This window comes from Rhea pennata, chromosome 4, assembly GCF_028389875.1.
Source record: "Rhea pennata isolate bPtePen1 chromosome 4, bPtePen1.pri, whole genome shotgun sequence".
Lineage (NCBI taxonomy): Eukaryota > Metazoa > Chordata > Aves > Rheiformes > Rheidae > Rhea > Rhea pennata.
In genome coordinates this window covers 59914081-59938988 of record NC_084666.1, presented here as the reverse complement: position 1 = coordinate 59938988, position 24908 = coordinate 59914081, and the positions used below count along the sequence as shown (strand labels likewise).

At 37.1% G+C, this 24908-nt stretch overlaps 1 protein-coding gene and 1 long non-coding RNA gene across 3 annotated transcripts in view; both read left to right on the top strand.

Annotated features, from left to right (window-relative positions):
- LOC134139548 (uncharacterized) overlaps positions 1 to 2964 on the top strand; it is a 58380-nt gene extending 55416 nt beyond the window's left edge. For both annotated transcript variants that reach the window (XR_009958202.1, XR_009958199.1), the window contains one exon: positions 2716 to 2964. This is a non-coding gene — a long non-coding RNA (uncharacterized LOC134139548). The remainder of the gene's footprint in view (positions 1 to 2715) is intronic.
- A 2611-nt stretch (positions 2965 to 5575) lies between these two features.
- Positions 5576 to 24641, top strand: METTL14 (methyltransferase 14, N6-adenosine-methyltransferase subunit). Its single transcript, XM_062574818.1, has 11 exons — positions 5576 to 5655; positions 6116 to 6204; positions 6933 to 7020; positions 10111 to 10191; positions 10583 to 10670; positions 12537 to 12627; positions 14180 to 14321; positions 16256 to 16348; positions 17250 to 17366; positions 20021 to 20231; positions 23080 to 24641. The coding sequence occupies exons 1-11, from the start codon at positions 5590 to 5592 to the stop codon at positions 23391 to 23393; spliced, it is 1380 nt and encodes a 459-aa protein (XP_062430802.1). The 5' UTR covers positions 5576 to 5589; the 3' UTR covers positions 23394 to 24641.
- The last annotated feature ends 267 nt before the right edge of the window (positions 24642 to 24908 follow it).

Below are 24908 nucleotides of genomic sequence, written 5' to 3'. Positions count from 1 at the left end.
TGAAATCACATATGCCTAGTGCTTAAATCTTCATAATGAGAGATAACAAGATACCAGTCATTATTGTTGCAATGGAAATACAATATACCACTGTGATGAAGATGAGTTAGGGGCAGATTGTGCTAACTGTATTCATATTTAATAGTATTGTACCCTAATCTAGAAGAATAGTCCCAATGACTTCAGTGGGACTCTTAACAGAGGAAGGGATCATGTTAGCTGGGGCCTTACAGTAACCAACTATGTGTGTCCTAACAAGCCTTACAGTGCTCCGACTGTCCAGGAACTATAGAGCAAATTCTGAGTTTCGCTGCTGTATATGGTTTACTTAGAGCATATAGGCAAGTCACTAGTTTCTGGGATGGGTAGCAAAGAAAGGAGGTAGCAAAGGAAAACTCCCCCTCCCTGCCCCCCCCCCCAATAAAAAGGCTATATCCTACCTTTTGGTATGGAAATGCAGAAAAGAGAAAGAAGGGAGTAAAGAGTTTCTATAACACAAGATTAGAAAAAAAGTTTATCTGGTTACTACATGAGCAAAACCGTATTTTATAAATATTAGCATACAGAGCTTCAGTGGCACAGTGATAAACCTACATACAGTTAACATTAATAGAGCAGTCAGCAGAAACTGCTAGCTGCAAAATCCCTGTAGTCCTATGCAGGAAGGAAAAAAGTACTCCATTGTACTGCTTTCAGAATAACTTACTTTCATTTTAGTTATAGTGGTAAAAATAAAATAGGAGGGCTTTTATTTATTTTTTTTTCCACTTTATTAACTTATATTTACTCCACTATTTATTTAAAAATTAAAATCAGTAATTTTAAGTGAAACATTTCATTTTCAAAGTAAAGCAAAAAACAGCTATATTAATAACCTGAAATGGTTTTGTACATAGGGTGTCTTGAATTAAAAATATGTTCTATATTTTTAGTAATTTGTGAAATTTTTAGAATAAAATATCTTGATTGAAGGAATTTTAAAAAAATGAGGATCATTTTCATTCCTAGCAATTTGGCAAGTTCAGTACAAATTCTTAAAATACTCACTTGACCCACCCACATTTTTCAGCAAAGTTCAAAAACTTCAAAAAGCTTCTCTACTTTTTGAGAAACGACTCCAAATGCTACTACACTACTACTGCTACTCCAGCAGTGCTGTTCTTCTGGCAGTGTTAGACACAGCTTGAAGAAGCCAGAACAATATTTTCATCAGAATATTTAAGAAACTACATGATTTATTCCAAGTAGGGAACTTAGAAATATTTTTATACTTTTTAAAAATTTGTGTGTAAACTACTCTCACTGACAAAGTGGAATAAAATATACTACCAGCAAAAGCAAACATGATCTCTTTTGAAATTCATTTAAAAAATCCTCTGCAAATCAGTAACAAGGCTATGCTTAGTTATTCCCTGGCACCACTCTCATGCTGTGACCAACATGCAACATCAAGGCTTCATGTCCATTACCATGGATTGCTACAATACTGGATCAATACTGGAGTGAAATTTGTTCTGCATGAAGTGTGAAAACACAGCACGTTTGTCAAATTATCCAAACCATATGATATTGTGTTTATGAAGACTCTATTTTGGCTGTATGTTGGCTTACTGAGGACAAACAGTACTGGGCCTAATATAAATTCTGCCAGGGCTAAGATATTTCTACAAGATTTTTAAACAAAATTCGAACTACTACAGTGAGTATGTGTATATTCGTGCTTGTCGTACTTCTGCAGTACGTACATTAAATCAGATTTGCCATCTTATAGAGACACAGCCTAAAGGCAGAGGTAGAACAGCACACAGAGCCACAGTCAATGGGTGTTGCAGGTACTCTCCCTTATTCAAAACAGGCCCCCAAAATGATGTTCCTAGCTTTTAAAGGTATCTTAGAGATCTATGCTCTTGACTAAAATCATGAGAAAAGGGACATGCAATAGGTAGTTTCTGTGATTTGTTCATTGTTTCCATTTTCTATTTGTCTGATTTGACTTAAAAGGTAAAATTCTATTTATTTCATCCACTTGGTCCATTCAGTGTTCTTAGTTTAGTAATTTATAGAGCATCTAATTGGGAATAATTAAGTTTGAGTTTTTCAATGGGAAGAATAATTAAGGTGAGAGAATAGTGAAATTAGGCAGCTTGGGCCTAATTCTCCATAACTTTTAAAGTGATTTCTACTGACACATAATAAACTAGCAGTTTTTGATAAATGAAGTAGAATAGACTTGAATATATGGCAAGATAACACAAATCCCAAATGGCTGTGAACATATACGGTTATTTGGTCATGTTTTATTGCTATTTTGCAATGGTATAAATGGTTAAACAAAGCGAAACAGAAAGTCTGCTTATTGCATTTGGAGACAACTGTTTGAAGCTGGAAGTAGATATAAATATGCTGGAGAACATGCTGAGAATTCAAATATCTTAACAATAGAAATGATCAGAAATAATAGAACATGGATCAATAAGGAAAAGGGAAAGGTGATTTACTCAAGCAGGAATAATCAGTTATACAGAAACACGATGAGAAAACAATTGGCTAGATAAAGCTGAAGGAAAAAATCAGGATAATGGATCAGAGGCGAATGCAATTTAACAAAGTCATCAGTTGCAATAAAAGAGAAAAACTGCAAAAACTGAGAAAAACTGAGATCCATGAACTGGTCTGTAGCCTACAATACTTACTACATGTTTGTATTTCACACAGCATTAGTAAGGCTTCATCTGCATCTGAATGCCTAGCTTTGGGAATTGCCATTCAAGAAAGATTTGACTCAATTAAATGTGGTTCCAGGGAGAGAAGGATCACAGTCTTAGACTACAGTGCAGCAGAGTGAGAAGAAATGTGACGAGGTTTTTCCAGGGCATAAAGGACTGTTGCACAGAGGATACAAATAAACTTCTGCATGTCATGGCGAGCTGTATGAAATGTATTTCTCTTGCTGTCCATATGAAGTAATGATTGTAAATTGCAGCAACAAATATTTAGACTGCACACTAAGAGAAAAATCTAAATGCAAGAACCAAGAAATTCTGTTGTGGATTTCCTGGGGAGGCTGATGTATTTTCAGCATGTTTGTAGGTTTGACAAACATATCAGTGATGCTATTAGTAAAGCAAATCTTAGCTTTGGATATGAGAATAGATTAGGTGAGCTCTAGAGTTCTCTCATAACCCTATTTTGATGATTTCATGATAAGGTGCAAGGCCATAAAAAATTATGATGCAAATAAAATACTCCAATATCAGTGATCAAACCCAAATCCATAGATTGGATTATGGCATGGTATATACATATGTATAGCTTTTCACTCCAGACTGGCAGAATTTGGCCTGATATTTATCGTAACAGAAAATAACTGACCCCAGATTGCATGTAAGGCTCAGACTGCCAAAACTACAGCAAAAATAGAAAACAAAGGGTAGGAACTTTTTATTTTGAAACAGCATATGTATATAGCATAACGTCTTTCTTAGCCATTATTATTTGTTAAGATTAGCTGGTCTTAGCAGCCAGTTCTAAAAACAGAGCACAGGCTTGCACAAATCTCTTCATCGTATCACTTCATCCAGAAGGAAGTGATTTCATTACTGTGCAGGGACTTCTACTGTATTCATTACAGCCAACAGTAGCAAAGAAGCATACAGTAGCTTGAGATAGCATTTCTTTTTCCATAACATTTCTGCAGATAGGACAGTATAAGTAATAATGCACACCCTAAGGAGATAATAAATCATCTATTGGTATTTTGAGCTTTGAACGCTTAGAAGCCCTATCATGTTGGTGATGTTCTATCAGTAAGAAATGTCAATAGTTGAAAATACTGTTTTCCTTCTGCATTACTGTGCATTGCTCTAATCTCCTTGTCTTCAGCTATCTTAAGTTTTAGATTTGACCTGCATATTTTGTTGAAATATATACCATATAATAAAGAGAGTAACATTTTGTATCACAAAACTGTGGGATAGTATCTGGCACTAAGATACCAGTGGAGGAACACATATATTCTCTATGATAGAGAACTAAATGTCACTGTTCAGCTCCTCCTGCCCACGTTTGGGTCTGACAGTTATAGGAAAGATTGGTATATTTCAGGAAAGTAAACATTAATATCAATTAGATGTGCTGAGATAATTTATAATGTTTATTTTTTCTTAAATTTGCCTTCCTAAGGTACTAAGAACTTAAGTTTAATGCATATGACTTTTGAATCAAGACTGTGTGACCCTGTGGGTCTTCATTCTTGTTTTAATACAAATTGCTGATGGAATAAAAATCTGCATATGATATAAATTATATACATTTAAAGACAGTCAGTAGAAGATGAGTCGGGGAAAGGGAAGGAGCAGGAAAAGAGACCAAAAATCAGAGAAGAAGCGCCTAAAATATTTTGCGAAGATACTTCAATCCAGAAGTCTCTTAACTGTTGGAAAAGTGGGAGCAGAACACAAGGTGAAGTTAGAAATAACTACATTGGGTAAGAAAATGTGTTAAATTGCAGTTGGCCATAATGGACTACTAAGGAGAGAAGTGTAGAAGAGTCGTATTCTGACCCCAAAACAGAATGACAGAGAAACTGTGAAATGTAAAAGTATGACAGATGCAACACATTGCAGTAAACCATCAGTGAAACATCTTAGAGAATAGATCTTGCTAGAAAGACCTCGCCAATAATCTTGCAGTTGTTTGCCTTGTATTAAAATGGTTGAACAAAAACTATTTTAACATCTATATTTGAAAAAAAAGGGGCCAGTATTCTGCTGAGTGACTCCAGAGAAGCCTAGACACCAGATTTCCATCAATGGGAGATGTTACTGTTCAGAATCAGTTTGTCCGTATGTTAGAGTTAGCTTGTTTCCCCTTCGCTGTTGGGCATTGTGCCAGAATTTGTAACTGAGAGATTCGCAATGCGCCATTACAAGAAGCCGTGTGTGTGTGTTCAGTATGAGAAATCACCTCAATCACAGTGATGCTCTCAATCCCTAACTTTAGCAGTTACAAAGACATTAAAGGTTTTTATTATTCCATTTTTTCTGCTAAAATATTTTTCCTGATCAATTCCTTTTCCGCTTGTGTTCACGCTTTTCAAGAGATCACGTTCTGCCTGGAAAACTGATGCGCCACCGCTGATGGTGACATACTACCACCTCAGGTTAGACTAAAAACCATTTAATCCCATTTCTTCTGAAATTATCCAAATAATGCTAATAATTGCCCTCAGAAGGATGTTACTGAAAAGTAAGCAGCTCAGCAGTGTTCCCCTGGGGGAAATACACAGTCAGCCAGCCCGTGGGCACTTCTAAGCAGACATCCGCGAGGATCAAATAACCCCTCGGAATCGACATGAAGAAGAGCAAGCGGAGATGCTCAAGGATGATGTTCAATGACTCTATGCTGCACAGTAATTAAACACTGCCATTAAATACGTCCCCGCGGCGGCGGCCGCGCTCCCGCCGAACATGGCGGCGGCCGCGCGGGGCCGCCCTCCTCGCGGGCCGCCGGGCCGTTGCGGCGCGGCGGAAGTGACGCGTCGCGCGGGCGCCCGGCGGCGCGGGGTGGCGGCGGCGCGGTTGCTGGGCGATGAACAGCCGCCTGCAGGAGATCCGGGAGCGGCAGAAGCTGCGGCGGCAGCTCCTGGCGCAGCAGGTGGCGAGCGGGGCCGCGCGGCGGGGCGGGCGCCGCGCGCGGGCTCTCGCGGCCCCTGAGCGCGGCCGGCACCGCCCTTTTCCGTGGTGGGGGCGCGCGCCGGCCCCTAGGTGCAGCCGTTAACGGTAGCGGCGCGACCGTTGGGGGCGGGGCGCTCCTGGGCCTCGCGAGCTGTGGGGACCTCGTGGCTGCTGGCCGTTAAGGCGACGCAGAGGTCGCTGCCCTCGCCGCCCCAGGTGTGGGCGATTTGTGCGAGCCGCCAGGGCAGCGGGGGAGGTTATGCAGAGCCCGCGGGAGGGGGTCGCTGCCGGGAAGCTAAAGCCATCCTGCAGCAGTGCTGGGCTGGTAGAAAAGTATTTCCAGCTTAGAAAGTGACACTTTGTGAGTTGGTTTGATTTTGGTTTTGCTTTTGTTTGTTTTTAACAAGTGATGATTTTGACTTTAAGTTATTTTCCTTCAGTTAGGAGCTGAAAACGCAGACAGTATTGGTGCTGTGTTGAACAGTAAAGATGACCAGCGGGAAATTGCTGAAACAAGAGAAACATGCAGGTCTGTACTGGTATGCAGTTTCTGTTGGAAATTAGTTTTTATTACTAGTAATAAAAGCCTTTAAAAGAGGAAGAGAATGAGATTGCTTTTTTGAAAGGAAAAGTAAAATTGTACAGTTCATGTGAAAACATGCTATTCAGTGAAAGGAAGTACTTTAGTCACTCAAATTTGAACTTAGGATGATAGGGTTTTGTCAGTAACTACTAAGAACAGTTTGGATATATGAGGCTTGGAAGTCAAGGCTAGCTCTTGCTTCCTTTATTAAAAAGTTACTGTGGTGCAAAACAGATCTGTGAATTTAGGCTATGTGGTCTGTTTTGTCCTGGAGCATTTTTAACCTTTGCTAAAAAAAACAATTATAGGGTATTTTATCTAGTTCAAAAGTTCTTTTGGAACAATAGAAACATCCAGTTGGAAAAACAGCATGAACTTGCTAGTTTGATTTTAGAGTAGCTCTGGATAGATATTGCTTCAGTTAAAACAAACTGTACCTTTTAGAAAAGAAAAAAGAAATGAGATAACTTTTCAAGAGCCTTATTCTTGGGAAACTGTGCTTGTCTCTAATAATGTGAAAGAAACAATTTACATGAGACGTTTCGAAATAATTTTAGACTTCTGGGACAGAAACATTCGGTCGAGGCAGCTAATCCGAGATTTCTGAAACATCGTCTCCTCTCTGTGGAGAGAGAAACTGTTCTGTATGAGGAATTTTTTTTCTATGTTTATAGGGCTTCTTATGATACATCTGCACCCAATGCAAAACGCAAGTATCCAGATGAGGGAGAAGCTGATGAAGAAGAGATTGAAGAATATAAGGTAAAATTAAAAAAAAAGGGGGGGGGGAGGAAGAAGTTTGTAACTTTATTTCTGTTAGTGTTTGTATGCCACTGAGGGACATACTGTACAGCATCTGGATTAGGGAAAAAAATACACACAAACACGTGCATGTACCTCTGTGTGACATGTACATACTTAACATATGTGGATAGTTTAAAATCTTCCTTGATGTCTTTCGCTGCAAAGATCTGAGAGAGCGAGAATGAACTCCTAGTGGTTCTCTTTGGATGTGTCTTAGATGCATTGGATTCTGTGTTCACCAGAACCCAGTATTTGGAAGCCTGATTTGCTTGTGGTGCCTTGGAGAAAGTAGGTTAAAGCATTAGCTCTCAAAGGGCATGCCAGTGTACTGTTGCTGCTTGTGTGGTATGAAGAGGTGAAGTGTGTATGTGCTTGGGAACACAAAAATATTGACAGAAATTTCTTCACATCAGCTTGCGTGTCAAGCTTGCCATATCAGCTTCATATCAAGCTTGCATATGGAAAATGGCAGGCCACAGGATGAGGTATGGCAAAGTTGAGGATGTCTTCCAGTTTCTCTGTTAAGTGTAAGGATGCACTTTAGTTGTCAGAGCATGTGACTGTTGTCACTGATATGTTCTCCATTAACTTGAAGCTCACGATGAGGTAGGCTGTAATGACTTAGAAGTGGCCAGACTCCTGAAGTGTTGTTGAGATTGAAATATATATTTAATAATATAAATCTTGGATCAACTTCAATCAAACAGATGGATAGATTTGAAACCCACAAGTAGAACAGCTATAATAGAGCCATCAGCTGTTTTCTGTAGATACTGCTAATTCCCTTTTGGCAAGGAGGTAAGAACTTAAAAGCTGTACTGTATTTACTATTTATGTAATCTTCTCGTTAGTACTTTGAGCCTATTTTAAGTTCAGTCTCGAAATATGAACTGGTTTAAAAATCTATCTCCTTTTGACACTAAGCCTACTTGGATTTGATTATCTTTAATATGCCTTAGAAAAAGTAGAAATAGACTTAATTGTTGGTGTTACAGACAAATATTGCCAATCTGCCAGGCATTAGTTCTGTTAGGAAAAACAGAGGTCAATATTTTGACATGAAGTGAGTTGTGTCTCTCTAAAACCTTGGTTTGCAGTATTGATTCTAGGTGGTGTTCTTGGTTAATCTTTCTGTAGTGGTTTCTATTTTTTTTCGTGCGTTTCTGCAAAAATACACAAAATGTGTTCTCAAACTGCTCTAGCTGGAGCCTGAGTGTCTAGCCGTAATTACCGGTAAAGATGGGTTAGTGTGAAGACATAAGACAGCAGTTATTGAGGTGCAGTGTGATGCTGTGAGTTCTGCGGGGGTGGAGGGCACAAATGTGGGTGTGAAACTTTTAAACCAACGCAGTTGGATATCTTGGAGGATTTTTATCGGTTTTTAGTGTTCAAAATGGAGAGCAAAGAGAGCTGATTACACCTAAATGCCTTATTTTGATGTTTTGAGAAAAGTGTGAGGTCATTACGTAGAGCAAGTCTGAGAGCAGTTTCTCAGAAGAAAGATGAAGTTTGTTAATCTTCTCTGCCATCTAGGAGCTTCTGATGAGGTGGATTTTTTTCTTTTTTTTAAGGGTAGAATAAGTGCATAGATAGTTATAGATAAGTGATACTTAGTAAGTATCAGGCTGAAATGAAAATAAAGGACAACTTATTAAGGAACAGAGTGTTTTTCTTAGTAAAAGGTCATTTTTTTTGGTATGTTTGAACAGAAATCAGAATCTTCACTGCTACAAGTAGAAAAAAAAATTCTGATGAGTTGACCCAGGTTCTATTGACTATTGTCTGTAGGACTTAGACACTTTCGTGTGTCTTGATTATTGATTATTTTAAAAATTACTCTAACTAAAGAGTTAACATTGTCTTAAGTTTGCTGTGTATGAAATACTGTGCATGTGTAATATCTCCCTGCTAATTGCTAGGCTGCATTAGAAGTGTGTTTCTGAGACCTAAAAATCCCCCTGAACTTTTCATCAAGGAAATGAAATCATCTTTTGTTTCCTTGACAAAGGAAGTTATGAAATGGAATGAGATGGAGCTGTTAAATGAGGAGGAGGGATATTCTTTGCTGTATAATCCCTGGTGTTAAAAAATCTTTTGCATCTCATTTTATAATATTGCCAGTTTGATGTTGATGATATGTTTTTACCAGTGTTAACTGCCTGAGAAAATGAAATATGGTTTCCTTTTTAGAAAGAAGAAAGGGAATGACTCCTTATTTACACTCCTTCATTTTTCTTTTAAAAACTATCATTATTTCTGCTAAACAACTTGAATAAGGCTATTTCTATAATCACAGAAAGCATGACATGAAGGAGAGAGTCTCTCCTTCCCCTCCCACCTATTTCCCTCCTTGGCCTCTGTGCTGAATGTTTTGTATCTGTTAGCATGACGGAACTCTGAACTGCAGAAGTTGGGTGAGCAGACAACTGGTGACACGCTAACTGAAAAATAAATGGCAACAACATTTGTCTTTCTGTTCATTCTGGGGCTACAAAATGAGTTTAAAAGGAATTTTAAGATGAATAATAATAAAAAAAAATCTATGTTTTTTGCAGTGTGATGTATTCCTTTAAAGTGTGGGCTGTAACTGATTTATTCTGGGAAAAAGCTTACTAAAGTTGCAATTTAAGAGATGATTGAGTGGACGTAAATTTTCAAGGGCTGCTGCTGGCTAAGAACTTCAACAAAACATAGTACTTACCTTAATCCGAAGAGTGGAAACTCTTTGGGACAATAATTATAAATTCTGTGTCTTGTAAGGCACTGCCTACAATGTTAGACTCTAGAAGTGAATGGTTTCTTGCTTTATTCTCGTTTCTGAGGCCTCTTCAGTAACTATCTCAGTGATGACAGACAGACAGACTTTTCTGGCAACAGGTCAGATGCTATTTCTTTGTCTCTCCAGAACTGGAGTGGAACTGTTCATGATCTACTGTTTCAGGAGATTTGTGTTCATTGCTCGCTTCTGCTCCTTAATGAAGGAAGAATAATAGTGAGGAGAGAAAGAACATGATCCTACATGCCTATAAAATCTGCTTTATTCCCAAGGATGAAGTAGAGCTGCAGCAAGATGAAGAAAACCTACCGTATGAAGAAGAGATTTACAAAGATTCAAGTACCTTTCTTAAGGTAGGCTATTCCTGCAGTGTGAAGTCTGGTCAAAGATTGTGTAGTTGTGTTAAACTGTTTCAGCGGTTGATGATATTTGAAATATGACCTTAAGGGCTGAAATTACTAACTGGGATTTGCAGGTATGTAACTTTCTTGTGACAGATATGACAGTAATTAATGTTTACATTGATCTGACTAAAAATTTATATAAATAGTCTGTCTGTCCTGGTTTGACCTACAAGGAGCCGTAGTAACAGTAAGCATGATTTGAAACTAAAAATACAATGACTTTTTTTTTTAACTTATGGAGGTATGTTGAGGAGGGAGAAGGATTAGACTAACCCAAGTAATGTGTATGTGTGTCCAGATATTCTACCTTTGCTCTCACTCAATTCCTTTTGTTCTCCAGGGGACTCAGAGCTTAAATCCGCACAATGATTACTGCCAACACTTTGTGGATACAGGACACAGACCCCAGAACTTCATCAGAGACGTGGGTATGTCATAGACAGTAATTGATCAAAGGTATCTTATTTTATGCAATTGCAGTGCTTTTTCCTCCCCTTTTTAACTCCTCGCAGTAACTGGAAGATGTAGATACGCATTGTCTTATGCAATGCATTCCATAGTCTTGTCTCTCTGTGTGCGTACATATCAATATATAAATTTATACGAATGATTATATTATACTAATTATTTAGAGGATAAGTATTACCCAGGTTATCTTTGGTTTTATTTGAAAGTGTTTAAGCCAGAAAAGGTTTTCAAAACTAAGCTGCTCTTGTTCGTTCAGAAGGCAGATGGGTCTAGTGAGTGCATCTTAATCTTTGGAAATTTAAATGACACAGTTATTTGCCTCTGAGAACTCATGTAGTGTATAAAATGTGGATAATACAGAAGTAGATAGGCATACTACTGATGGATAGTATGGTAGATGGATAATATTTACCAGCATAAGTATGTAAGTGCAGACAACTCCCTAGAAGACTAAACATGTCACTGAGTTTTTATAATGTTACTTTTAAATTTTGTATATTTACTTTCACTTGGCCATCACTGAATTTGTTCTTGAAATCTTACTTTATTAGGCCTGAATTTAATGTGTAAAATTAAGGTATTACTTTGTCCTATTTTCCAAAAGGAGATGCTAGTAGCTACTCGATATATATATATATATATAAAAAAAAAAAACAAAAGCAGGACACCTCCTTCTTCACAATTTTATGCAATATTTATTCAGCTTTTATTTTATCAAGTTTAAGATTGTCAAGGTAAGAATTGACATAGGTGACTGTTTATAGGTGCCAGCCCAAAGAGGTTCTGTGTATCTGTCTGATGAGGTAATAATAGTTTTTCTTCTTTTCTGTGAATACTTCTGTAAAATGCATGCTGATGTTTAGTTTTAAGATTTTTGATGTTTTGACTCTTTTCTGTCTTTACCTAAAAGCATCTGGGCCTCACAGTTACACACCTGAAATATTTATACATTTTTCCATGAAATAAGGTGATTACGAAGACAGTAAACATTAGCCCATGTTATTTACTCTGATTCCTGACTGCATAAAATAGGGAAGGGGCGAGATAGCTTGTGAAAGAAGTTTCAGTGTGGAAGTGAATATATCTCCAAAGTTATTGTAGACCCTTTATTAGAGATGAGGTACATGAAGTTGCATACAGGCTAGCTAAATGTTAGATGTACATTAAGATCAAAAACTAGGTGCTATTGTGCAATTGAACACCACCCTGCTAACAGCTGTAGGGAGGTAGTGGTTCCATGATGCCCAGTTACTTCTTTTTGATGTTGCTATTGAAAGAGAAATGCTTCCTTCTGAGATAGACCCTTCTTTTTAACAACCTAAGTTATCGTCACTGAATTTTTTTTTGTATCTGTCACATAGCTCCAATAACTGGCTTGTACTTCTGCTAATCAGGAGTGTTTGATTTTTTTTTTCTCTATCTTGTTCTTCTGGCACTGGAAGCAACACAACAGCAGAAATCAGAAGAAAATAGTTTTCTTTTTTTTTGATTAGGTATTTGAGGAGAATAACTTTCATTATGCACAAGTAACTGTGACAATAGTGAGGTTAGATATTAAAAACTTTCACCAGAGCAGTGCTAGAGGTGAGAATTCAGAGTTATGAACTGAAGTAATTCAGTAATAGTAGCCATAGTTAACTGGATGGAGGCAGGAGGCTTTTTTAAAGTACTGATCAAAAAAACTGCTTTGAAGGGGTTGATTTGTTCTAACAAAATGGAAATGAGGCTGAGTGTTAATATTTGGGCTGATTCAGAATACTGGAGAATGCTTAATTGATACAAACTTACTCTAAGTAGTTGTTAACTTCATGTTTTCTTCTTCTTAGGCTTAGCAGATAGGTTTGAAGAATATCCAAAACTTAGAGAGCTCATCAGGTTGAAGGATGAGCTGATATCTAAATCTAACACTCCACCCATGTAAGTGTTCTTGCGGCCTTTCTCCTCCAGACTGATTTGAGGTTAACTGTCCACTTTGCAAATTTTTTAGCACCTGTTTAGAATTTACACTTTATATTTCTGCTTGTATATACAAGTTAAATAATTGAAACTTCAGAAGAATAAAATCTGTTTGTTTTGGCTAGCTTAATATAGATGTTTAGTATAGTATACAAACCAGATTTTATTTCTAGCGTGTGATTATTTATATTATGTGAAGCTTCGTTTTTTTTTTTTTTTAAGCGAGCTGTCAGCTGACTGAGCTACAAGCTTTAATCTGGGGATCAAAAGAAATATGCCAAAACAATCATGCATCTCATGATATCCTGCAGTTTACAATAAGAAAAAAAGTCTCTTAATATAACCTGGAATTGTTCTTGCAAAAACATATTGTATAATGTTCAGCTGTTACCTTTAACCAGATGTTACTTTATAGTTTAAGACCAAAAAAAGTTGAGGCTAAAGTAATTTGTCCTGTTAACTTCTGTTTACCTCTGAGTTTTTTTGGAATATTAGATGCACTATAAGCATGTGGCATGTTACTCACATGTGGCTGAACCTTTCTGAATATGACACTAACATTTTTAATATACCACAGTTCTAATCTGTACCCAGAAAAACAGAATTATTTCATAATAGTCACATGTAAACACTTGAGAAAATTGTCTGAACAACTGAGGTACAAACTGTGAACTCAACTTGCTATTTTGAAGTTAGTTGTGTAAGGTTTTCTGTTTTGTGGAAGGAGTTGTTTTTGTGGGGTTTTTGTGTGTGGTTTTAACCCTGTTAGTACAGAAAAGGGAAAAAGTTATCAAATGCTACCTTCTGATAACACCAAATACGCTTATTCCGTAATCTCTTCCAGATATACTGTTGGAAAGGGAGATTTTCTGCAAATCAAATTTAGTAAGACTAGAGATACTGGGGAGTCATATTTGGTAGTGATAAAGCAGTTGTTAGCAGATGTGGATGCCAAGTGTAAGAGTGCATATAAGTAATTAATAAATTGATGAATTAGGATGTTACACTTCGGCTATAAGAATAAAAAAACACAATTTTGCTTTGTGGAAAATAACTACATTCCCAACACTCAATCTTTTGAGCATAAAGCAACATATAAGTAGCAGTTCTAAAAACACAGTACTTTCCCAAAATGAAGCAAAATGGAAATCTATTTTCCAGGCAATGACTGTTTCCTTCTTAAATGTTGATATGTTCTCCTGTATAGTCCATGGATGTATATGTCCAGTGATTCTCTACTGGGTATTCCTGTATAGTATGTTCTCTGGGTGTCTGTTTCCTGCTTGCTAAAGTAGAATCCTAAACGTTGTTTCTTGAAAGGAAGACTTTTAAATCTAATTTAATAGCACTTTGTTTAGGCTAAGTAAGAATACTTTGTCTTCTCTGGATTTAGTGTGTTTAAACTATGCAGGAGACCTTATTCTTAATTGACCACACAAATGCTGCTTTGAGTGTAGTTTTCAAACCAGTCTTACACTTTCTCCAAGCAACCTGTCATCTTTTGTTTAAAAAGGTACTTACAGGCAGACTTGGAGGCTTTTGATATTAGAGAACTGAAGTCCAAATTTGATGTGATTCTTCTGGAACCACCACTGGAAGAATACTACAGAGAGACTGGCATTACTGCCAATGAAAAATGCTGGACCTGGGATGATGTAAGTCATCTTCTAACTGTGAAAAATTTCGTATGCATACCTGCATGACTAGCTTGAGGACTTAGTGTGGTACCAGAGTGTTTAAGAAAAAATGGGTTATATAAAAATTGCATACACATAAACTTAGTCTTATATTTTATGCCTGCACTGTTTGTGTTGAGAGTGTGGGCTTTTTTTGTTTGTTTGCTTTTTAAGATATAGCAATTAAGATACAACCTTTTGCTCTCCGTGAGCCTCACTGAAAACTTAAATGGGAATAGGGTGAAAACCTACCACTAATCCAATTTCTCTGTGTTTTTTTGTTTTGTTTTTTTGAATGTTTTACTTTTGAAATTTGGAATATTCATTGCAGATTTTCTCTGGCCTCTTAATATTTCTTAAAGGCTTCCAAGATGCATTTTTTAATACTTTGGTCAAAAGAGTAATACATATGCATCTCTGACATACTTCATATCTCCATAGTATTAATTAGGCATTGAAATATACCTACAAAACCAATTGTACTTCTGAGAAGCCTGAGAAGATAGATTCCTCTTACTTGTGGAGTTTTTCTTGTGATTATACTTTCCCTTAGTGCTTGGTCACCTCAGCTTTTTCAAGCAGTGTTGATTTCTGATCTCTTTTAGGGGAATAAAGGGAAATACTAATGTGAAAATGTGATCTTTTCAAGATCACAGTTGGTGCTTCTGTATTACTGCATTCTAGTAAACACAGAATTTGAGTTATATAAGGAATTAAATTCTTCATGTAATGGCACATGTGGACTTTTGTTAAGAAGAAATCAAGATCCGTTGATAAGTGACTCCATTCTGTCCCTTTGCCTTTTCAACTAAGTTAGTTCTGGTAAAAACAAGATGAGGTTTAGATGCTTTATCCTGTGAAGTGCTGAATGTCATCAAGCACCATAAATTGACCACACGCAGCATGTTTCCCAGATGCTCTGTTCTTAAAGATTGAACTTGGAGTGGTATTTCTCTTGTATTAGCAGAGTATTCTGCACTTAAGCATTTAATAAAAAAACTTGTAGCATCGGTGTTGGATGCTAATAAACCAGCCCTGCTCTGTGCATCTGTGTTAGCTATTACCACCCCTCACCAAAAAAACAGGGGAGGCAAAAAAGCATTCTCTTCAGATAGAGAGGAATAGCTGATTAAAAAAATGTTAGAGTAATCGTGTCAGAAATTCTTAAATTCAGGAGTATGGTGGAATAAATACCTTTTATTTAGAGACCATATCTGATAGGTATGCAGGATGATGTTTTTTTTCACAGTGGCAGTGAATGAAGCTTGATTTGATGTGTTAGCAAGTTGCAGATGAATCTCTTCTACTTGTTGCTTTGCATCTGTTACTTATTTCACCCCAAATGTTACTCGTTTGTAATTGTTGAACCACAGTTGAACCACATACATTCTTCCCTTTTTTTCCCCCTCTGAAGAGAAAATGGAGAGAATCTTTCCTATACAATACAGAATTAGAATGATTGAATGATTTTTGTATGTGTATTTTACCAAACTTAAGAACTGAAAAGAAACAGAATACTTGCTTCATTATATTCTTTTTAATTACTGAGGGAATGATGAAATGCAGCATATGCTTAAGGGAAAGAAAAGATGCAGAATGTATTCCTGTTTAAGCCTAGAATTTTCTACAAAGATGTAACTTATGTTAAAATGAGTGATCAAGTTGGTCATCAACTATGCTGAAAGCATGCTTAGGTTCATTGAGCTTTTACAATGTACTTGGCTGGAAAACAGATTTGAAGGATGGCTTTGAGGAGAATGGTATCTAGACTTGCATCTTTAATAAATGTGCTTCCTGAAGGTTTCTGTGACAATGCTTCAACACTTACTCAGTGTTCTTCCTGATATAGTTTGCGATTATATCACCTAAATTAAGCAAATATTTCATTCAGAAACACTTTATTTTTTTTTTAGATTATGAAGTTGGAAATTGAAGAGATTGCAGCCCCAAGGTCATTTGTGTTTCTGTGGTGTGGCTCGGGAGAGGGTCTGGACCTTGGCAGAGTGGTAAGATGATGCTTTAATTTAATTAATCAAGGACAGGCTTAAGAGTTTATTTTTGTCATTGACTTTCTCTATGTAGAATTCTTGGCTGTAAATGTTGAGAGATGTTTTGTTACTGTGTTAAAGGATGTGTAATTTTAGTGGGTCTAATTGGCATTAATTGTTTAGCTACTGTTATTTTCTAGATGAGCTGCTGTGCATTCATTAAAGGATGATATGTGGTTACTAATCAGTTTGCTTTGTCATCTACTTCTTATTTTGGGGTTAGTTAAACTACTCTTCTAGACAAATTGATTTTTGTCATAGACATAGCTGGACAGTTCTTGAATATCATGACAGCCAGATGAGATTGAGTCCTTAATGCCCAATTTCCTTGCTTTCCAAGATAGCCCTAGTAGAAATTAAAGATTAAAAACTAAGCATATTAATTCTTTATAAACTTAGGGAAAGCCTCAAAATGATTGCAAAGGCTTTTGACTCTTTATCAACTCTTCTAGAATTTCACTTTTATTTGAAACTCTACCAGAGTGCAGATGTTAACAGAGACAGAGCCAAGAAAGCTGATCACTGTGTTGGTTAGACTGGTTCTGATTAAATGGTAAAAATGAATATACAATTTCACAGAGGAATCTGTGTGGTAGTTAGATATCTTTTTTTTTTTTAAAAAAAAAAAAGTACGTAGACAAGTCAACATGCATGTGTGCATATAAGCTTTTTGAAAGTTTGACAAAACAACACGAGCATGCTGGGCAACGCAATACATCATATATCTGTGACAAATTTATCTTTCGGTTATATTTTAAGAAAAGTTTTAAAAAACCTATTTTTAACAGTTCAGTTTAGGTTGTTATTTTTGTTTCTGATATAATGCAGACTTTATTTTTGTCTGTCTGTAACATTTCAGTGTCTACGCAAATGGGGTTACCGAAGATGTGAGGACATTTGTTGGATTAAAACCAATAAAAACAATCCTGGGAAAACCAAGACTCTAGACCCCAAGGCTGTTTTCCAAAGGACCAAGGTTTGGCTCAGTTTCTACTCCGTTCTAATCCTGTCCATTTCTGCTAATCAAACACCTGATGCTCTACTAGTTTGTGACCTGCTTTCAGGAAAACAAACATCAGGACTTCAAAGTTCTCTTCTGCAGAGTGTGTTATGTGTAGGAAGAGAAAACAAAACAAAACAAAAAAAACCCACCAAAACATCACTGGATAGATGACTAACTTCTGTCCCTTTTTTGACTTTACTCAGTTTGATGAAGTATAGAGGTATCATCTGCGTTTAATACTGCTGGGTAAATGTCTGTTCTAATCTTCCAAATGTGCTATTCATTTAAGCCTTATTAAAACGAAGATAGCTGAAGAGGGTTTGTAGACTACTGGAGTAGGGGGGGGGAAAAAACTCCTGAGCATGATAATGGAAGTTGCAACATTTTTCTATTTAATGTTTTTGACTTCTTGATTGCTTCAGTTAAGGGGGCAAAGTAAATAAGCAATTAGCCTACTCGGAATACCTCTTCTGTAACATACAAGCCTCTTTCCATATTGGAGGTTTAAGGTTTTTAGGACAGGAACACCTTTCAGTTGGAACTAAACTTGGCAGTAGAATTTGACTGAATTTAATGTCAAAATGAATCCTTAAAACTGTTGATCTAGAAATTTGGGGGTTTTATTTTTTTAAAAAAAAAGACGGTTGGCTAATGGTTCTGAATGTACATATGCAGGTAGGTGCTCAGACCTGAACCAGATAGAAGGCTGCTAGGGACGATGGATCAGTCAGTGACTGTCATGCACAAGAGACAGAAAGAGCTTGTTTTAAATTAAGCAGTTTCTTAGGGATGTATTGTAGAGGAAATATGAACTGAAGGAGGTGCAGAGAGAAAATAGTATTCTGACTTATAAGGCATGTTGCTCATGAACTTGGAGAAAAAATAATAATAAAAAATTGTTGGCATATATGGATGCAACTGTGGCAGTTAAATTAAGTACAAAGAGTTGGCTGACAATAGTTTAAACTGTCATTAACCTCAGGACTCATTCCACATTCATGAATTTTGTTGGATATGTGGCTAGCACTAAACATCCTAAGCTCTGCCTTGGATTTGCCGATTTTTAGGAGCTTAAACTTCCCTTTAAGATATTAGGAGTCTTTCTTTGATTTGCATTCGCATTAATCCAAAGCTTGTTTGAAAGTTTACATTTGTTATGCAATAAACATGTAATATTTAGATTTATGTAGTATTGCAAATCTGTGCGGCTTGCTCATCAGTAAGTGATTAAAATTTTAATATTGGAGGCTTTTTTGGAGACTTCTTAACTCATTAAAAGGGAGTTGTTTTGCCTTCTGGTGTTAGAGAATTTTTCTATTCACGGAGTAAAGGTTGGGCTGAGGTCATTATTTTTTTATGTTGAATGTTGAAAATTGAGCTAACTTACTCTAAGTAGAGAGCTCCATCCTTTGTAGAAGATACACTTACCGATGATGATGATAAATGTTATCCCTTTAGTTTAGGCATCTCTCTAGATGGAGGCTTTATGCTGTGTGCTTGTGTGGTATTATCTAAGGTATTGATGAATCACATTCCACATGTTATGAAAATAAAACTTACTGGGTAGTTCTTCTGAAGACCAGACTTACTAGACTTTGCCTGGTGGATAATTTGCTTGGCAGTATTTTGTGTTTATTTAGTTAATTAAAAAGTCTGAAAATCCTGCAACAGTTAATCAACTGCTTATAATAGGTCACCCTTTTCATTTCATATTTTATTGACTAACTCTTACAGCCCTTGCCAAAAATCTGGAAATGATTATATACTCATCTGCAACTTTCTTAGAACCATCTGGTGATGCTTAGTAAATCAGTATTTTATGACCTAAGGAAAATTTCTCATTGGAGCATAGTATTTCCAGAAACAGAACTCTGAACTCAGTATGTACAGCCCTCATTTCATCCTGTACCAGTTATGGTGATTCTTCAGGCATAGATACATACTAGTCACTTCCATTGATCTCTGATGTTGCAGAGAATAGGAAAGCAGTGCATATTACACTTAAAGAATGTTTTTAATGCTGGCAGAATTGAATTTGGGTGCACTGATACCTTCATAGTGATTTTACTTCCTTTGATGCTGTTGTATCTTCTAGAAAGGAATTTGGAGGTGAAGGCTACTTTTGTAAAGGAGGTATGATATGAAAAAAAAATGCATGTATTAATGGTTCTTTTAATGACTTTTTACTGACTGGCTATTTTATGACTGAAAACTTTGAAAACTATTTTCACAAATAAAGCTATGAGGATGATGTTGATACTCTTCCTATCACCTTATACTCCAACTTTTCTTGTGGTAAGTTCTCAGACTCTCTCAGCTTAAACTTCTGTAACTTTGTAGTAGCTGTAAGAAGTCAAAATATCTTGTTTCAATCTCTAATTTAAGTTTTAGCACTTTGAAATGGAGGTACTCTCTTTTGGTTTTGGAAGGGTTTCTGGGTAGCTTCTGCTTGTTCAAAATTTCTAGTTAAAATTTAGACTCTTCTCTATTTAAGAGTAGGATTTAGTCTGCCTAGAATTTACTCTACCTAGAATTTGCCACCTTCTCTGTGGTTTTCAAACCTCTGTCTGTGATGTAACAGGATGCGAGGTGCCTGACGGCTGCTGTTCTGTGTTTTATGCGTGTAGGAGCACTGCCTCATGGGCATTAAAGGAACTGTGCGTCGCAGTACAGATGGTGACTTCATCCATGCTAATGTTGACATTGACCTAATAATCACAGAAGAGCCTGAAATTGGCAACATAGAAAAACCTGTAGAGATTTTTCACATCATTGAGCATTTCTGCCTTGGACGACGGCGTCTTCATCTTTTTGGAAGGGACAGTACAATTCGACCAGGTAGCTGTTCTGTTTATTTTGTCAGAATTAAATTTAAACTTGTTTTACTAATGCTCTTCCATCATCTGAGGCCACTTAATGGGTTCTAAGGGAAGCTAGACTAAAATGTGTTTAATCTTAATGCATAACTCTGCACTAGCTGCAGGTATGTTCTTAACTTCAAACAGTACAATATAAAGTACATGTCAGTAACCTTTTTGGACGAGGAGTTGCATGGGCTAGAGTGTTTCTCTTTCTGGTGACTTCTCCATAGTGGAAATCTAGTCAGAAGAGAGAAAATATACTAGACAGAGAGATTTTCTAGGTTTCCCTATCCTCTCGCTCCCTGAGGCAAGTAACCAGCCTCATGTTCAGCAGCAGAGGAGGATGATGGCATCACCAAACTGTTCTGCCAGTGCCAGGATAGTATCAAAAGAGCTTCTGATATAGTTAATGCATGGTCATCAATGATCAGACAGAACAAAAGATTTTTTGTGCATATTTTTTAAGCAAAAAAATCCCCATCCTGGAGTGAATCTTCAGTCTAAGTTGCAGGAGCAACATATGGAGTCATTCTAATTGTGTGTTAAAATTATGGTTATAATTTCTTTTATTGTTGCTATAGAAGTCACAAATGCAGTTTACCACTGCCTACTGTTAAATTTTATCTTCTAAATACCCACTTTTAAGAGGCAAATAATTTCTAAAACAGTAAGACCTCTAGGCTTCTGTTTTCTCCATCTTTAGTTGAACGTGAATCCTGAAATTGCTCAGTATTCCAGTGGAATAATAAAATGTATGGTCTTTTTTTCAGGTCAAATCCTGTATATGGCCTTTCTACTAAGCTTTTATTTTTAGACTTAATACACTAAACTCCACAGTAGTTCTGAAAATTGAAATGTCTTTGTCATCTGCAAGACAGAATAGCAGAATTCTGTGCTGGTTGCAGAATTCATGTGAGTGTCCTGAAGAGCTTTCCTGAGGTATGCTCTAGGTCAGACAGTAAATTTGAAGGAGAGGCATTCTTAGTTTATGTGAAGATCTATCAATTACAAAGCAGTGGTGTTTGGAAAATCTGTGAGAGCTGTCAGTCTTGAATTGGCCAAAATATTGGTTAAAAAGGAAGAACTTTCTTCTTCCTGTATCTAATTCATCAGTGAGTATAACAAAATACAGCTGCTGTTTTTTTTGTTGTGTTTTTTCGCCACATCTGTTTACTTTTCGGAAGCATGGTTTCTTTCTGTAAGCTTGTTTTAAATCACTCTGAGCTAGGGGCTGGTTCTGTTTCCAGCATCTCAAAACCTTATCTCTAACACTGAGACTGCAGCATCTGGCATGATAGAAAACGTGTAGAAATGTGTGGATCAGGTGAAATGCATGGTAACCACATTCTGTGCGGTTGGAGGGAGGGAGGGATGGTTGGGCCTTTCAGTTTCTCATGTGCAAGTGTTGAAGGAATTTCAGCACAGGAAAACATTAACTAGAAGAACAAAATCTCCTTTGACACCTTTCAGGCTTGTGCATCAGTTGTCTGTGCTGTTTCCAACCTAAAGCCTAATGTGAAATAGAACTTGAAAGTCCTCTGTGTGCGTGGTGTTTCTTTTGTTTTATTTAATCTAAGAACATTTGAATTGACAAACTTCATACCTAATGTTATGGATAGAGTATGCATGCTTTACGTATAGATACTGTGAGTGTTGGTCTCTGGAAATTTACAGTAACATTGTATCCTTTAAAAAGGAGGCTGGGGAGGGGATAAGGAGGGGGGGAATGTGAGTGAGGAAAGTGCTATAGTTGCAATTGCTTTGGTTCTTTTAACAGTTTTGGGTAGTGTTCTTTTCCACTAATTACAAATTAATAGCTTGGGTGAGGAGGAGAAATGGGTGCATGTTCAACCACAGTCTGTTTTGCTGCATGTGAGAGCTAATATTTATGATACAGAAATTGTTGCTTATTCTTCTGTTGTAGTTGGAATAGAATGTACGTCAGCACAAAAGCTTCAAGCAATAAGTTATCTAAATCAGTTCCAAGGTGTTTTAAGTGTTTTCTTTTGCTCATAAGAAGTGATTACTAGCCATTCCTATTCTTTCACTGACCTTTGGCTTGAAGTCTAATAATATCAGTCTTAATTCTGTTAGCTACATATGTTTTTTGTAGAAGGATGGGCAGTTATAGCCAGTTCTTTAATTTTATGTGAATTCACAAAACTTAGTTTCACACAGTAGGTCTGTGTGTAAATCTGACCCAGCTTTTGTGTTTTTAAACTGAATGGTTATCCTGGAACAGCATTTCATACTTGAAATTGTATAGGTCATTATAGCAATAGTGACGTTTTTTCCCCCTTTTCGTTAATTCAGGAAGTTGGCAGAGCACAACATTTTTACTGATTACCACCTTGAATTTACTGTTTGTGAACGCTCATAGCTGTTCACAAGGAAGTATATAATCCTATAAACCTAAACAAATAGACTCTTTCTTTTTTAAATGTGTGGAAAGCAAGGCAAAGAATACTTACATTCCCCAGGCAGAATATAGTGTTAAAGAACTAATATGGAGGTGGGGGTTGTTTGTTTGTTTTTCCTTTTTTATATTCCTTTTCCCTATGAGCATATTGAGATCACTGAACCACATTTTTCTTCTTTAATACGTGATGTAACAGGAAGTTAGATTTCCAATGATGTGTGTGTGTGTTTGGTCAAAGCCCCATTTAAAAAGTCCTATTTTATGCTCAAGCCTTGTTCCAGAGCTTGATATGTGTAAATTGCGTGTTTTTATCACTTCAGTTTTTACTTTCTAGGAAAAAGGCAGCAACAGCGCTGAAGCATGAGGTTTGTTTGTTGCTTTTATTGACTTTGTTTTTATTCTTTAGGTTGGCTGACTGTAGGACCCACCCTCACAAACAGCAATTTCAATGCAGAAACGTATTCTTCATACTTCACTGCTCCAAATTCCCACCTGACTGGCTGCACAGAGGAGATCGAGAGACTTCGGCCCAAGTCGCCACCACCCAAGTCCAAGTCTGACCGAGGAGGTGGCGCTCCCAGGGGAGGAGGAAGAGGAGGGACTTCAGCAGGCCGAGGAGAAAGGGGCAGAGAGAGGAACAGAACTAATTTCCGGGGTGAGCGGGGTGGCTTCAGAGGGGGCCGTGGAGGTACCCACAGGGGTGGCTTCCCCACACGCTGATGACTTAAGGAATTACTTCCCCTGGTCCTATGCCTCATTGCTGAATCTCTTTTTCCTTGTCTTGTTTTTGCTAAAGTGAATTATTCTGGGGACTCAAGCTAGATGACTTTTTAAAATGTTTTTGGTGCAAGCAGTTCCAAATATTCTGCCTTCCTATGACTGATCTGGTACATCACCTCACTCAGCAGGCAGGATCCCGCACTTGAATGGCGCTAAAGTTGGCCTCCTGGCAGCTTCCATTCATCAAAGCAGAGAGAACCATCTCTTCAAACCATGGATAGGATGGAAGTGAAGATACTTGCTCTTCCTTTCTAAAACTTGCAAGTTGTGGGCTTTTTTTTTTAATTATAGTTTTTTCCAAAATGTGGATTCTTCTTCCTTCTTTGTATGTCCAGGTGTGAACTACTTGGATTAATATCACATAATGGGTGTGAAATGCAGTTGAGTTGCATGGCAATAGCAGACTTATTTTCTTATTCACAGAAGAAAAAATGCTGTGTCAATACAGACACTTATTTTAACTTATCTTAAACCAGGAGCAAATTGAATAAATAGAGTTGTATTTTTTCCTTATTGGGCCTAAATTTTCTGAATCAATCATGGGAACAGGGAACAAATGGATTCTGTCTGTCCTTCCCCCCTGCCCCGCCTTTCATTTATCGAATATGTGTGCACTCATTTTTCATGTTCGTAGTAGGAAGAGTGGTAACTCTGTCTAGTCACATTTTGTGTTTCATGGAAAGCGAAAAGTTACCGTGCATTTATATCCAGGTCAGAAAGTCTGTGTAGATCTGGATTGCTTCTTTAATAGAGATTTTCACCTAGAGCCTGTTAATAACCTTGTTCTTCAGTAGGAAAAAGTTTTATTGCAGAGCAATTGCAATGTAAGTAATAAAAAGACCTCATTGGAGGCCATATTGGAAACGTAAGGAGATGTTACAAGAGGGAGTGCTGCAAATGTATGGCCTGGGTAGTGACGGCACCGTAGTTAGAATTGTGTTTTGCTTTGCCTGTGGACCTTGTGTGCATTGGAAATCGAGTATTGGTTTTCAGAAAATAACACGACTCTCAACTTCTTGGACAATGCTTGGAAGACTGAACAAACCTGGCCATTGAAGTCCCAGATTCTTAGGCATGGATTTCAGAGAATTGGCTTTTAAGTCTCGTGATCTTTATCAGTTGAAGCCTAGCTTTTATAAAAGCTATCTTGTAAAGTAGTGAATTATTAAACTTGTTTATCAAAGCCAATGTTAAGACATTTTTCTTAATATTTTGTGGGTTTGCTCTGAATTTTCTTAAAGAAGGATGTAGAATAAGTAGGTTTTATTGTAACTTCCTGTCTACTGTAATGAAAGAGCAGATGGTAACTTCCTTTAGTGCATGAAATCTTAGCACAGACGTTTGTCTTGTAGGTTCTGTTCAACTCAGCCTTTGCTAGTATTTCTAGCAAGGTACTGGTAAAGAGTAAATAAAACTCTTGCCTTTATTTACATCTTATTTCTTCCTGTGTTAGAG

What these genes read in the sequence shown, in the direction of transcription:
- METTL14 (XM_062574818.1), top strand. Translation starts at nt 5,590, where the DNA reads ATGAACAGCCGCCTGCAGGAGATCCGGGAGCGGCAGAAGCTGCGGCGG. An exon ending in GGCAGCTCCTGGCGCAGCAG is followed by an intron (nt 5,656 to 6,115) that starts GTGGCGAGCGGG and finishes ATTTTCCTTCAG; the next exon opens with TTAGGAGCTGAAAACGCAGA. An exon ending in AAGAGATTGAAGAATATAAG is followed by an intron (nt 7,021 to 10,110) that starts GTAAAATTAAAA and finishes TTTATTCCCAAG; the next exon opens with GATGAAGTAGAGCTGCAGCA.